This window comes from Rattus rattus, chromosome 1 (assembly GCF_011064425.1).
Source record: "Rattus rattus isolate New Zealand chromosome 1, Rrattus_CSIRO_v1, whole genome shotgun sequence".
Taxonomy (NCBI): Eukaryota; Metazoa; Chordata; class Mammalia; order Rodentia; family Muridae; genus Rattus; species Rattus rattus.
Genome location: NC_046154.1, coordinates 71,335,272 through 71,349,595, shown reverse-complemented (window position 1 = coordinate 71,349,595; position 14,324 = coordinate 71,335,272). Strand labels below are relative to the sequence as shown.

Genomic DNA, 14,324 nt, shown 5'->3' with positions numbered 1-14,324 from the left:
AGTGTCTCAAGGAAATAAAATTTCAAATGTCCAAGTAAATAATCAACCAGACAGTTAAATTACTGGGCATTAAAATACAACCAGATTTAGTGTCATGAAAGCAAACAGAAGTAGAAGGAAAACCATGAGGGGCAACAATCTTCGTCTTGTGTTAGAAGGATTGCTCTAGTCCTTTCTGGAGAAGTCAGCTAGTAATCAAGTTCCTCAGTAGACTCAGGGAGGTATAACTAAGTGGAGACAAGTTAAGATCTCTTTCTGGATAAATGGTGGGATCAAAGACATGTATGAATGTAATCATTATGATCTGAAGGATTTTTTAAAAAAGTATCCAAAAGAAATACTTGTCTGAAGCCATAGCTCAGGGGTAGACTGCTTGGAAAATAGGCACTACCACTTGGGCAGCTTGTTTGCCCCACCCCGAACAAAGAAAAATGGATCAGTCTTTAATGTCAGACCTAAGTACTCACAGTAGAGACTAAGCAAAGAGAATATGCTATACCTTAGGAAGGGAATACAGTGGCTACTCTATGTTCCTCATACCCATTATTCCTTTTCATTGACAATTTCATTTCAGGCTGGGTGGGGGGAGACTCAAGACAGGGTTGATCTGTGTAGCCCTCGGCTGTCTCAGATCTGTAGAGCAAGCTTTCTGTAGATCTCTGTGAATTCTGTTGATCTTCCTGCCTCTGCCTCCCAAATGCTGGGATTAAAGGCGTGTGCCAGCACCAACAGCCATTAATACTGACAAATTCAATATCTATCACCAGCAATGAGAAGAAATTTAACCAAATTATATAGTCTTCTATCAAATATTTAACATGACTAAATACTATTTACTTTAAAAATAGTCTTGCCTACCTTTGCAAAGTTATACACTACGATTTCAATATACAAGTATATTTAATCTGTGAAAGTAAAAAGTTGTATAGTAAGTAATTAAAAACTACTCAGGTATATGTCATCATATGAAAGCTAGATTTGGCATGAATGCTTTGTATAAATTATTTTTAAAAAATAGAAATAGCAACTTGGTCATACGGCATCATTCATTTCTACCTCGGAATAAAAAACATTATAATATGTTACCCATATTTTCATTTTTTATTAGACTTCGAAATTCAGTTTTGATAGGGGTGTTCAGCAGATATTTTAATAGACAGTTAGTAATCATCTATTAAGGCAGATATCTAGGGAATAGCAATGAATTTTTAGCACTTTTGCCAATTAAAAACAGAAGCCTATGATGATCACAGGTCTTCGAGTGGAAAACAACTGTAAGGTACTGGCAGGAAACAGTACTGCAAGTGGTGCTCACTCACTCACTCACTCACTCACTCACTCACTCACTCGTGCCTTAGACCACACCTTCCCAACACACAAGGACGCCTGGAGAATGGAATGAAGCCAGACAAGAATGGTCGGGGGCATTTTATTTTGCAAATTTTAAAAATGGATCTCCTTCTAAGAACAAGCTCACCACTTTGGGCTTGGCAAGTTTGTGAAGATGGTTCTGGACCTCCCTCGGCTTCTCACTATAGTCAGAGTCTTCTTCCCATAATGGCTTATTGTGCACATTACAAACTCCTCAGGGACTTCAAATTTCAAGTGACAGGTGTTTTAATCACCACAGGAGAATGGAACCTTCCTCCTTCCTCTTATTATAATTTGCTTTTACAGCCTTCTCTGATAGTGTTAGTCATTTTGACAATAGGAAATCATCAAGACAATGCCATGATTTTACAAAGAGAAAGAATGACAGTCTCCCTTCTACTTTTCAAAACTGTTTTGTAATATGATGGGAGATTGGCTTTCCTGAATAGCTGGAAGGAGAAATCAGTTCTTACAAAGTGGAAATTGGTTCTTACAGAGTGACACTCTACAATAAAGAACACCTACATTTGAACAACACACTCATCCGTAAGTATTCCGTGTCGTTATTATCACCAATAGGATCTGTCCCAGAGTAATTTTCTGACAGAGAAAATATAGCTCTGTTTAGACTAAAGTGACAATGTTAGTAAAACAAGGAACAAAGCATGAAGATGTGTGGATTTTATTTTTATTTTCACTCCTATAGGTCTGTTATCTCTTGCCTTCCCTTATGACACTGGATGGGTAACCAGTGACTCATTTATCATATATTATCATTTATCATATATTTACTGTGGCCCTACTATGCATCACTGTTGTCTTTGGTGCTAATGACAGCCACAATCAAAACAGTTACCTTAATAGTATAGATATATATATATATATATAAGCAATTCACCCAATAAATAAATATAAAATTACATATTATGAACACAATGAAGGAACAATGCCAGCTGTCAAGGCACAAAAGTGGGAAGGACTAATTTAGAATGAAATTCAACAGTGGATCATGCACCACTAAAGATATCAAGGGATTTGCTAGATGAAGAGGTAGGAAAGACCACTTCAGAAGGTCTGGCTTCTTGGGCACTGCATTCCCAAACCCAAAGTCATAGGATGCCAGTGGGAACAGAAGGCAATGCTGTGAACCTGTGGTCAAATGAGGGACTGGAGATTTTCTCCTGTGAACCCTGGGGGGCTTACTGATGGAGAGGAAGCAGAAGGGTCAGATAATGTTTCATGATCAAGTGTGCCTATTGCCTGAAGAATGGATTGGGGAAGGGTTTCAGGGCGCACCTCACCAGCTGATTTTCCAACCCTTCTGTAAAAGGAGTCTGACAAGCCTAGCACTTTCCTTCCCTTCAGCAGTACCAACCTCAAGGCACAAACAGCCATTCTGCCATTGCTTCCCCACCTCAGAGCCTCACCCTGCTTTGTTCTGTTCCCTGTAACTGCCCCCTGTCCCTTCCATCTTCACAAGTTAAATTCTTTAAATGTGGGGCTGTAGAGACAGGTCAGCAGTTAAGGGCATTTGTACCCACAAGGCATCTCAACACTATCTGTAGCTCTAGTTCCAGGGGGCTGATGGCCTCTTTGGTCCCCATAGGTGCCCAAATTGCACCCAGATTGCAAACACACATACATGCAGGCTAAACTCTGCTGCATATGACATAAAGATAAATAAATCTTTTTAAAAAGAAAACTTAAAAATATCAACATGGGAAAGGTAATCCAACTACTAGGCCTCATCCTGGTAGAAGTCATGTGTTACTCAATATGAAATTCTGAATAGCATGAAGGAAATCCTGGTAAGGAAGTGGCACTGGCTGTAAATACTATGCCCAAGGGTCAGCTGTCTGTTAATATTTCTCTGCATATAGCTTCCCAAGGTCACAGACAACAACAACAACAACGACACATTCTGGGCTGGAACCATTAGGGCAAAACATATATATCCCTTTCACATTTTTAAACACAGAATTTGAGTTAAAAGAAACTTACAAATTATTATTGTTATTATTATTATTATTATTAAAATATTAATATATTATTTATTATTATTTTATGATGCTACTCTAAAAACTTATTTGCACACATGTACAGACAAACCAACAAACTTTGTAATTAGCTGATTTGTCTATTCCCACTCCTTTAATCCCTCCTTATTGTATAGAAAGGCAGGGATATGTGTTATTAAATAACATAGGAGATCCAATGCGTTTCAAGAATAAAGACCAAGTCAGATCCCAGAAAGCTAAATCATACCCATGTAAAATTATGCTCCTCCTCAACTAGCCTAGAACTGAGTCACAGGTCTACCTAGGAGGCAACTAGATTTAACTTAAGACTCAGATTCTAAAGTTATACTTTGATCTGTTAGCTATGCACCACCTACTTCCACAAGAAAGAAACTACAGCTTCCTTTAAGTGAGGATTCTCATACCTGCTAACTGCCTAAAGTTTGCTCCTCCGAATAGGCTCACAGAGAAAATATTGGGAGCTCACTGAGTCTGAACTTGCTACGCTGTCAAGATTCTACTGCCTGGTGTTGATGGACCCAAGCCACTCGCGTACATAATTGCAGGCCCTGAGAGATTGTTTTGTATGAACATGAAGGATTTTTGTAACTTTGATAATATGTGACCACTCTCGTAAAATTATCTTTAAAATAATTACTGAAATTACTTCAAGTTCAGTCCATGCTGGTTCCCCAGCAATGGTGACTAACATGGTAACATGACATAAGTGACGCAGATACCACAGTGCCCCTTGGAGGTGTCTCTGTACCCACCTTGATCTCGCTCATGCCATGTTCGACTTCCAGCAGCTGGTGAATTTGGAGAGGGGTAAAAGTCTCCTGTAGGACTTGGCTCCATATTTTCATCTATGGATATAGTTTTGGGTCTTTTGCTGTTAAAATATAAAAGTGATGACATTAATGGCATTTCTGGGAAGATTGCAGCATTTATTTTTAAAATGAAAAATAACTCCCATATCCAAGTGAAAGAGTTCGCTTGAAAGAATGGTGGGTATTCCAGACATCCGCAGCAATGGTGAACATTTGCAACAGTCTATATTCTCTGTCCTCTGTGTGCACCACCTATCCCTGGGCCTACCCAACAAAAACTGTTCACTCTACTTATCTCTTCAATTTTATTTTCCAGAGACATACTGAACTCTCCGTATGCCTTTTCTGCTAACATGCGAGTTTTGCTAAGATCTATTGATTGATCTTATGGTTTTGATATCAATACTGCTCACTGCCCAGCACAGCCACAGACAGTGCAGGACAATGTTGTCAGTTTGGAGCTAAGGCACTGGAGCTGGGCAGAGAAAGGCTTCTGGAATCCCACCTTTTGACTGCCATTTATTAGCTCCGGTAGCAGGTTCCTCAACCTGGCTAAGCCTAGTTAATCACCTGTAAGGTGGAAATAATAAAACCTAGTTTAAAGAGTTTGGTTGAGAAGATGAAGTGAGCTAATACCTATAAAGCTCTCAGCTAAGTGGCGTGCAGTTTGAAGATACTTATTAGATATTAATTATTAGTGCTGACCTTGTAATTAATAACAAGACGACCGTTTCTAGAACTTTACTAGTTGTAAGTATTCCATGCTCTTCCTTAAAGAAATTGAGCTACTGGTCCTTTATTCTTAAGGTCAACCATGAAAAATGATGGCTAACGAAACAAGTGGTGTACTTTAAGAAAATACTTTGAATGGAATAACACGACTTACTTATTATGGAGAAAAGTGGGTATCTACAGCAAAGATTCAAAGCTGCAGTGATATTTTGGGACACTTTACTTTGATATGCTCCAACCAACACCCCAGCTAATGATTCACTCTTAAATTAACACTTCCTCTTTATTGAAAGACTTCTCACTGGTACCTGTGTTCATATGCAACAACCAGAAAATACCTCCCGGATTGACATTATGCACCATCAATAATTGTAATGTCACCAAAGTTTGGGACTATAGGTTACCTCAAAAAATATACATGCACACAAAGCCCCCATTTTTAACAAACAGGGGGACAAATATGGATGAATTCAGTGAATTTACCCAGGAAAAGTGAACAGAAGTAGTCACTCCAGGAGGAAGGTCTCCCAGTCAGGGCACTACATGCCTAAGCCCTTGAAGCCTGTTCACATCTCAGTTTCTTTGTGGCTGCACTGGGTTAATTGTTGGCTAAGAATGCCTGGAGTACTGACATGATTGAGCTTGACATTTCTCCCCATGACAAAGCTTACCAGAAATGATATTATTTCTTTAGTCTCTATCAAAATATCCAAACTTAAAGACTGCGCATGTTTTTCAAATTCTCCTTTTAATGTAATTCTCTTCCACCGTGAGTCAGCAGAAGTATACAAAGAAAGGAGGAGGAATTATGTCCACAAGGAGCAACAAAGAAACATTTTTAGGGTGCACCTACTTTGAAGGGCACAGGATCTGATACTGAGTGGCCCTGGGGAGAGACCTGTGCTGACAACATATGGATCCGATGGAGGGAATTTTAAAAAAAAATCCTAATTCATATTTTAAATTTAAAAAGATCAAAGCACTTTTAGGACGTCAACATATCAGAGATAATTTTAGTGATAATAAACCCAATTATCTTGATATACAATCTAATTACATGAAAATACAGTTGGGTTATAAATGTTATAAAATCGATCTTATTTTATAAACACATAAATATGGATATTTCCACAGAAGCAGTTAACTTTCATTACTGAAAATGTCTAGAAAAATACTTTTCCAGATTGTATTTTATTTTTAAAAATTAGCATAATTAGCGTGCTTTTGTTGGGAATTTGTGTATATCCTTATGTTAGTCTGTGGATATAGTGAAAGCTCCAAGAATGACATAGGACTTTATACATGAAAGACACAACCCAAAAAAGGAAAAAAAATACCTCTACATTTATCTGGAATCAAAGTTACAAGAGTGCCAGAGAAAGTTATCATGTGAGCAGAGAACTAGAAGCCAGGGGACCTCATTCTTTATGGTCCCCAGCACAGTCTGGCTAACTCCGTCTCAGAGTGGCTGATGCTTTCCTTGGTTCCAGGAGAGTAAACTGATTTAGTCAGAGAACCTCAATTCATTGAATACTGGTTGTCTCAAATCAGGCTTTAATTTTAAAGCTAGGAAAATGACACCTTTTGTATGTTTCATTGTCCCACATGCAGATGTGTAATTAACAGTCATCATGGCTATCGGTGAGGGTCCCTGCTGTAATATCATTTACATTTTTTCAATGTTTATTATAATTTGTGTGTATGTATGCTTTGCCCGGATGTGTACCATCCATGTGCATGCCTGGTGTCCATGCAAAGCAGAAAATGGCACTGTAGTCCCTGGAACTAGAGCTTCCATACGGTTGTAAGCCACCATATGGGTGCTGAGAACAGAACCCAGGTCTTCTGTAAGAGCAACAAGTGCACTTATCCCCAGGGCCATCTTTCCAATCCCCAGTATCACTTCACAGTTGCTAAAAGTTTAACTAGCAGAATTATATGTCATGCCATAAAACAAAAACTCATTTCATAGTTCATTTTCCCCCCAAAAAAGACTTTAAAGGTGATAACAGTTACACCCGATATGAGAATATCAAAACAAACGATTCTGGCAAAATTCTGAAGCATGTATTGCCGGGCACTTATTTGCCTTCTTTCCCCTCCTGTCTGACCTCGGAAGGGGTAGAGCATGCACAGTGTCCTCATTACCTGCTCGGTGGAGAAGACAGCGACCTCTGCAGGTTCACGCCGGAGTTCATGTCATGATAGTATGGTTGGCTGGGGATTTCTCCGATTGGGAAGTTGACTCCAGTCCCCTGGGTTATGGGTGCTGAGGAGTAATTTGTTTTAAAGAAAGGTTGTAAGTGACGCTCACTGTTACCTCTGCTCAGATATAAAATCCCTATTCGTTTTAAGGCTCCAGGCAAGCGTTCTCTTTACCTTAAGATCTGATATCCCCTGGATGCTGCGGACAAGACCCAGAAACCTCAACGCAAGTCTGAGCGTTCTAAACACACACACTCGGTCCCTGACACCACTTTCCCTGGTCACAATAACCATCTTCTCCATTCACTCCCCCATATGATTGGTCATTCCATCTGTCGCTCTCCAGTCTGTAGATGTAGGCAGAGCAGAACAAATGATCCTTACTACCTAGCACCAAATGAGTGGCTAGCACTGAACTAAGTCATGGCTAACTACATAAAGGTTAAAGGCTTTCACAAATAAAGCTTATTACCCTCTATTAGTTTTTAGCCTATGTGCTGCTGAAGCAAGCACTCCTCTATTAGTTTTAATGTCAACACAAAAATAAATTTCAAAACATGATGGTTAGTAATGTCTGGTATCGTACACTTGTAATCCCAGCTCTAGGGAGTTTGAGGCAGGAGAATAGAGAAGTCAGTGCCAGACTGGACTATGTAACAAGTCTGAGGCCAGACAAATGTACAGAGTGAGACCATGTCTGAAACAAGACAAAATAAACAAACACAACCCCACAGTGTGTATAACTTGATTTAAGTAAATCTTGAAAAGTGTGGCAGGAGTAAGTAAAGTTTATGAGTATGAAATAAAAGCCAAGGTGTTTTGCAAATATGCACACAGGCAGGTGTCATAAATGAATGTTCATTGCACCCTCACTTCATACGTTAGAGTCGCACTTACACAGAGAGCGCCTCACACAACAAAATGAAAAGCTAGCACATACGACTATCTGGCGATCGAGCAGTGGGAGCCGTGGCAGCCCAGCACCAGGTCTTTGGCAGAGAGGTGAGCTCCTTCCTTTATTTTCTCTCCACTCCTTCCCTGGTAAAATGGAGTAGTTGGTAAAGACGGAACCATTCAAAAATGTGCAAAAGGCAGTCACAGACAAGTGAACCCTCTTCCTGGAAGTTTATTCTTTAAAAAGCTATTGTCTGGTGACTGGGGAGACAGTTCCATGGGTAAAGAACTTGCTGTGCAAGCAAAAGGATCTGAGTTTGGATCCCTGACCGCCCTATAAAACCAAGGGTGTGCACCTGTAATTCCCATGCTGGGAGGCACTCGCTGACCACCCAAGTTCAACGACAGATACTACCTCAAAGCACAAGATCTCATGTTGGCATATGGCCTCCACATGCATGTCTATGTGTGTACACAGACATGTGCTCATACACACATGAATAAATATATATGTAAAAGAAGGGGAAGAAAGAAGGAAGAAGGAGGGAAGGGGAGGCAGGCAGGTGGGCTGGCTAAGAATCAGACAGACTAGTGCCTGTGTCTATTGCTAGCAGGCACTGCAGTGGATACTCGATATTCTCCGACGTCTGTCTTCAATAAACAAACAATGCAGTATGTAGGGGGGGGACACTGGAGCAAACTTAAAAATACCTGAGAAACTTAGATAACAATAAAGCTTCTCCTGTGTGTGTGTGTGTGTGTGTGTGTGTGTGTGTGAGAGAGAGAGAGAGAGAGAGAGAGAGAGAGAGAGAGACAGATAGAGACAGACACAGAGACACAGAGACAGAGACAGACAGACTGACTGACTGACTATGGAAAAGCTTTATCTGGTAGTAAGCAGACTTGGGAGAAGGATCAAGGCACTGAAGGAAGATTTTTCCAAGCTGATGTGACTAGTGTTAAAGTCAGGATAGGAGCTACAAACAGAGTGGAGAACCAGACAGCTGGTATCACGGGCAGTGTGCTGTGCCAGCTGAGCCCTCAAGCCTTCAGTAAGGACCTCTCCAGAGAGTGTCCGGGGGACTTGGCAATAGAGTTTTAGAGCTCTTGAAATCCATTCTTTGAACGCACAATCTACTTACCACAGCCTCTCCTAACTGCCTTTAGCCGAATGTATAACTACAAAGGATCACTGATTTTCAAGATTTTTTTTTCTCATCCAGAACAGTTAGCAGCATTAGGTGTATTTTCTATTCAATTTGATTGAATTTAATATCTGTTGGGCCAAGATTAACTTTAGGTGTTCTTAGGGAAGTATAAATAAAAGGCACTTTACTGGAGAGAGCTAGTCACGGACTATGTAGACAGAATCCGTCTATTAAATACAGCATCTCTACACCCAGGAAGAGTCTCAGGTCTAAAACCGGAGCCCCTGTCTTTTGTTTAGCTGCTCAGATTTTAATCGCTCTGTCTAAATTATTCAATATACTTAAACGTTCTTCAGAGAGAAAATATTTTTATCCTGAGTGTTAAAGGCTATTTGAATTATTTAGACAGTTACTGTACTGAGGTATTTTGTGGACTGAAGTATGTCAGAGGTTTAAAAAATGTAGACTTTCTTAATCCACAGTAACCACACACCTTAAGATGTATTTGTATAACCGTGGTCCATGTGATATGAGAAGCCGGGTATATGTGAGAAGCAGGGAGTTGATTGTCTCAGAGAATGTGAACAATCTGCCTGTCTCCTCCAACAGAGACACATCCGTTTCAGACTGGAGTTAGTCCCTCCCATGGAGTCCAGGTAAATGACCTGTGACAGCAATCTTTGGGTTATTCCCTTACCACATCCAGCAAATGCCAGAAGACACAGGCTGTCTGAAGTCCCTAATATGTGTGGGCATTTACTCCCTACCAGACATTTTCTTTGCTCTGGCCACTTCAGACATCTGAGTTACTTGGCAGTGTACTGACAAAAATGGCAGGAACTTACAGGCTGTATTGTTTAGACACATTTTTGTAGAGGCATTAAGACTGCACAGTAGTTAGGCAAGTTTCCTTCTAAAGGACATACCTGGCTTAACAGTCACTAGAGTTTAATAGTCACTACACTTTACTTGGCCATAAGCATGCTGGGTAGAGTAGGCAGTAAAATGGTAACTTAAAAAAAAAAAAAAACCAAAAAGCAAAAAAAACAAACCCTTCAGGGTCAGGGTCAAGTATCGGGATGGATATCTTTCATCTCAGCACTCGGGAGGCAGAGGCAGGTGGATCTCTATAAACTCAGGGACAATTTGGTCTACACATTGAGTCCAGGCCATTCATGGCTACATAGTGAGGCCCAGATCTATAACTGAAAAACTTAGAAGGCATTCCGGCAGTAAATGGGAAGTTATTGAAAAGGAAGTAATAGTAGTAATAAGCGTGACTAAAAACTTCAAACAACGCCCAGGTTCCTGAGTAACACTAGAGCATTTGAGAAGAACAAGACTCCCAGGTCCTCCTGCTTGTAAGCCTCAGGAAGAGCCCAAGTCAGACAGAAACATGACTCATAGCACCATTTCTAGACAGAGCTTTAAGAAAGCCAAAAGCTACAGATCCTGGCTACAACATACCAATGTTCTTCTAGAAGCCATTCAACCTAGATCCCGATTTCTAAAGGTTGGAAGCCAGAACAGAGATAATATCCTTCAACTGAATGGTTCCTGAGATGACAGCATCATTAGCTAATGTCAGCATGCACAGTAGAAGGTCACGTGGCCACAGAAAAGCTAGAGGATAGTACCAAGGGCAGGCCATGAATCAAGAAGCCAGAACCTGTAATACACCGCATAAGACTTAACTTATGTGCTGGAGCTTGACTTAACAAACACCTATTTCATAAACAATGAAGTTCAACTGTGTAAACAAGATTACAGTATGAGTATATTAAAACACTTGGAGAATAGAACGTTCGAGAATCTTGGAGACATCTATTTACATATGGAGGAGAAAGTACATGTTTGCTGAATAAATTAACTAAGGAGTGAATATGGATAATTAATGTACTAATTACAAATCAGTAATGTTTGTTATGACACACAGCCTAAAAACCTCTAAGAAATGACAGTATAAATTAAGAATAAATGAGTGAAACATGTTAAAATTTACCTTGTTTCTGAAATGTTAGGAGAAGGTATTTTTGATCTATATTTGATGTTTAAAATTCTGATTTTTCAAAATATCACTGTGGGCTCTTGAGGATTTTAAAGTGTCTCTCTTTTGATATGCTTGGGGTAGTGCTATCTTTAATGGTGCACTATGTGAATCCTTTCTGATGGATACTTCTACTGCCCTCCTTGTAAGAAGGAACAAAATCCATTATGGAGCTTGCAAAATGGTATAAGAGGAGGGAATGGTTTCCTATGCTCTATAGTTTCACAGGTCAGCATCTCTGCTAGAGAACAACTTTGAATACGGACTTCCTTAGGGGATTTCTGGAAAACATGTGGCCTTGAACGATGAACTAGACCATTAAACACCTCTTGTGAAGAACATACGCACACTAGAGCTGTTGGGATACATATATTTAGCTGTCACTCCTGATGCTGCTCCCAAATTGATGAACCCATGACACCCATATCTATTCTGAATACTGGCAGAAGAGACAAGGTATATAAGGTCTTGAGTGGCCATACGTGTCATTCTCTGATAAACATGGGTTTTTGTTAGTTGGTTCGTTGGTTTTGATTTTTTTGTTTGTGTGTCTGTTTGGTTTTGTGGAAAGTTCACAAATCTGAGTTACTTGAGAAACTATAGTTCAAAAGGCAGTGTCCTGGAAGCTTGGAGACAAGAGCTCCTGAACACGAGGACTCTATAGCTGCTTGGTTAGTCTTACCCTCTTAGCTCACTATGTTTGGTCCTTACAGTTGGCTGTGGCCCTCATTCATACATTCTGGAGTTTATACAAAAGCCAGTTTTTGTTGTTGTTGTTGTTGTTGTTGTTGTTGTTTGTTTGTTTGAGTTCTGTTTTGAGAAAGGGGATTGCCATATGTCCCATGGGTGGCCTGAAATTAGCTATGTAGCCCAACTGGCTGCAAGCTTGTTGCAATCCTCCTGACTCCGGAGTACTGAGATTACAGAGCTGTGCACATGAGGACTGTTAATAAAGACAAGCAAGGACCCTCTGGATTTGCCACTGGATCATCTAAGTGACATCAGTTCTAGACCATGATACTTTCTATCAAAACATGAAGTCAAAACATAGCCCTCAAGGGGACCTGAACAATCTAAATCAAAGACAGGATCAGGAAGAAAACAGCCACCTCCTTTTATGTCATCAGTGTGTTAATACTGGCACCTTGGATGCGTCTGCACACACTAGCAAAAACCAAGAGCTGGTTGATCAACAGAGCTTCCCCTTGGCTTAAGTAGCCACCAGGTGAGTTTACCCTAGAAAAACCCAATCCTGCTGGCCAAGAATGGTACCTCAGGTGAGGTGGCTGCTGTAAACAACTGGACATTGTTTGGACTAACAATGCTTTCTATCTATATCCAAGTACAATCTGCAAAATTAATTTCTGCATCCCTTTACACATTGCATGTGAGTATGTGTATCCTGTACATCTCCAACCCCCGCCACATCGCTCTAACTGAAAAAGCACTTATCTACAGGAAACTTATGTGGGTTATCATAACAACACAGGGTACATTTAATTAACCACACTTCCTTTGATATAAATGACCATCTATGGTCACAGAGAGGACTGAACTGAATGGATACCGATATGATGACCAATGAGAACGGCCTAAACATTAGTGTTACACAACACAAAGCTTTGATGAGCTGAATGGAAATATTTTATAAAATTAGTAATACATTTGGTTATTTTATTAATTTAAGATTTTTTAAATCGTGAACTTTTAAATTTAAATACGTTCAAGTAGTTGATTTTCACATCGTATTTAAGATTCAAAGTATGTAGGATTTTAATGATTCTGTGTACTTCTGTAGTAAGAAAAGAGTTTACTTACTTCTGGATACTCTCACAAGCTCTGATACGTTGAAGACTCCGGATTTTACAAAACTGTCCTCTAGGTACCCTAAAAACAAACGTCAAAGGAAAAAGATCAGCATACGCAGAGGATAAAGGTGCCAATTAATTTCTAGAATTTGTTCATTGCTTATTCTAAAGACAAGTAAACTTGGGACCTAAATACCAACATAATCTGGTTTTCAAAAATAAGAAATATAAATAACATAAATAACGCATGGAATTTCTCATGAGCTCTTCTAAATGTGTAATTGGTAGGATCCTATTTGCCATGGAAGACCTGGAGGAGGAAGGCTGGGACACTCTGACTGCATCTCATTCTACAACGCCTGGAAAGCCAGGCGACATATTAAAAATGCAGGAGAGGGAAGGAGATAGGAAGCAAAGGGAAACCATGACCACATCACAATTAGCACCTTGTTGGAAATGCTTCAAGGTTCTCTGGAAAGCACTGTTCTTTCACAAATCCTTCCCTGATTAAAGACAGTGAGCTGCTGCTGCCAGAATTTCCAGCCTTGTTCCTGGGCCATTCAACAGAGGATCAAAACGTGGGACACAGTGAATTCCTCTTTGCACCAAGCTCAATCTCTGAGTCTTAGTTTTCTTTGCCAATTTTCAACATTTCCTTACTATTCCTACTACTGGATTCCCCTCCCTGTTTTTTTTTTTTTTTTTGTTTTTGTTTTTGTTTTTTAAAAAAACAAGAACTAGAGGTTGCAAATGCAGTGAATCCAGGCACACAATCCACAGAGGGCATGGTTCACAACTCAGGACCCTGAGGAAACCCTAGATTATCACATGGCGTCCAGAAATTTTACAATTTTTATTTCTATCAAGAGTACAGAATGAGGGTGAGAAGACCATGAGTAGCTGTCTTCAAGGAAAATATAAAAGTCTGAAATGTTCACAACCGAAATATTTCTAGAGCAGAATACGCAAGGGAATCAGAATCTGTGACTAGATTGGATTTCACACACAGCTTCATAACTAACCAAGAATCAGATTCAGCACAAGGAGATGACATATGGGTGGAGAGTCACAGGGAACCATCAGGGAGATCTGGGAAGCAACCCTGGCCTGAGTTTGTCAGCTAAGAGATGTTGGCCATGTGAGTAAACCTTATTTTGTTTCAGGTTCCTTGTCTATAAATGAGAGATTAAAAAAAATCACCTACCTCCTAAAGTTATTATCAAAACAAAGTAAGATAAAGCATTAAATCCAGTGTAGAAGAAAGCGTGGGG

At 39.9% G+C, this 14,324-nt stretch overlaps 1 protein-coding gene across 1 annotated transcript in view; it reads right to left on the bottom strand.

Moving 5' to 3' along the window:
* Positions 1-14,324, bottom strand: part of LOC116900706 (nuclear factor 1 B-type-like) — a 203,720-nt gene that overhangs the window by 55,577 nt on the left and 133,819 nt on the right. Inside the window, 3 exon segments of the mRNA XM_032902412.1 lie at positions 4,163-4,281; positions 7,100-7,220; positions 13,064-13,132. Coding sequence (XP_032758303.1) covers positions 4,163-4,281; positions 7,100-7,220; positions 13,064-13,132 — 309 coding nt within the window.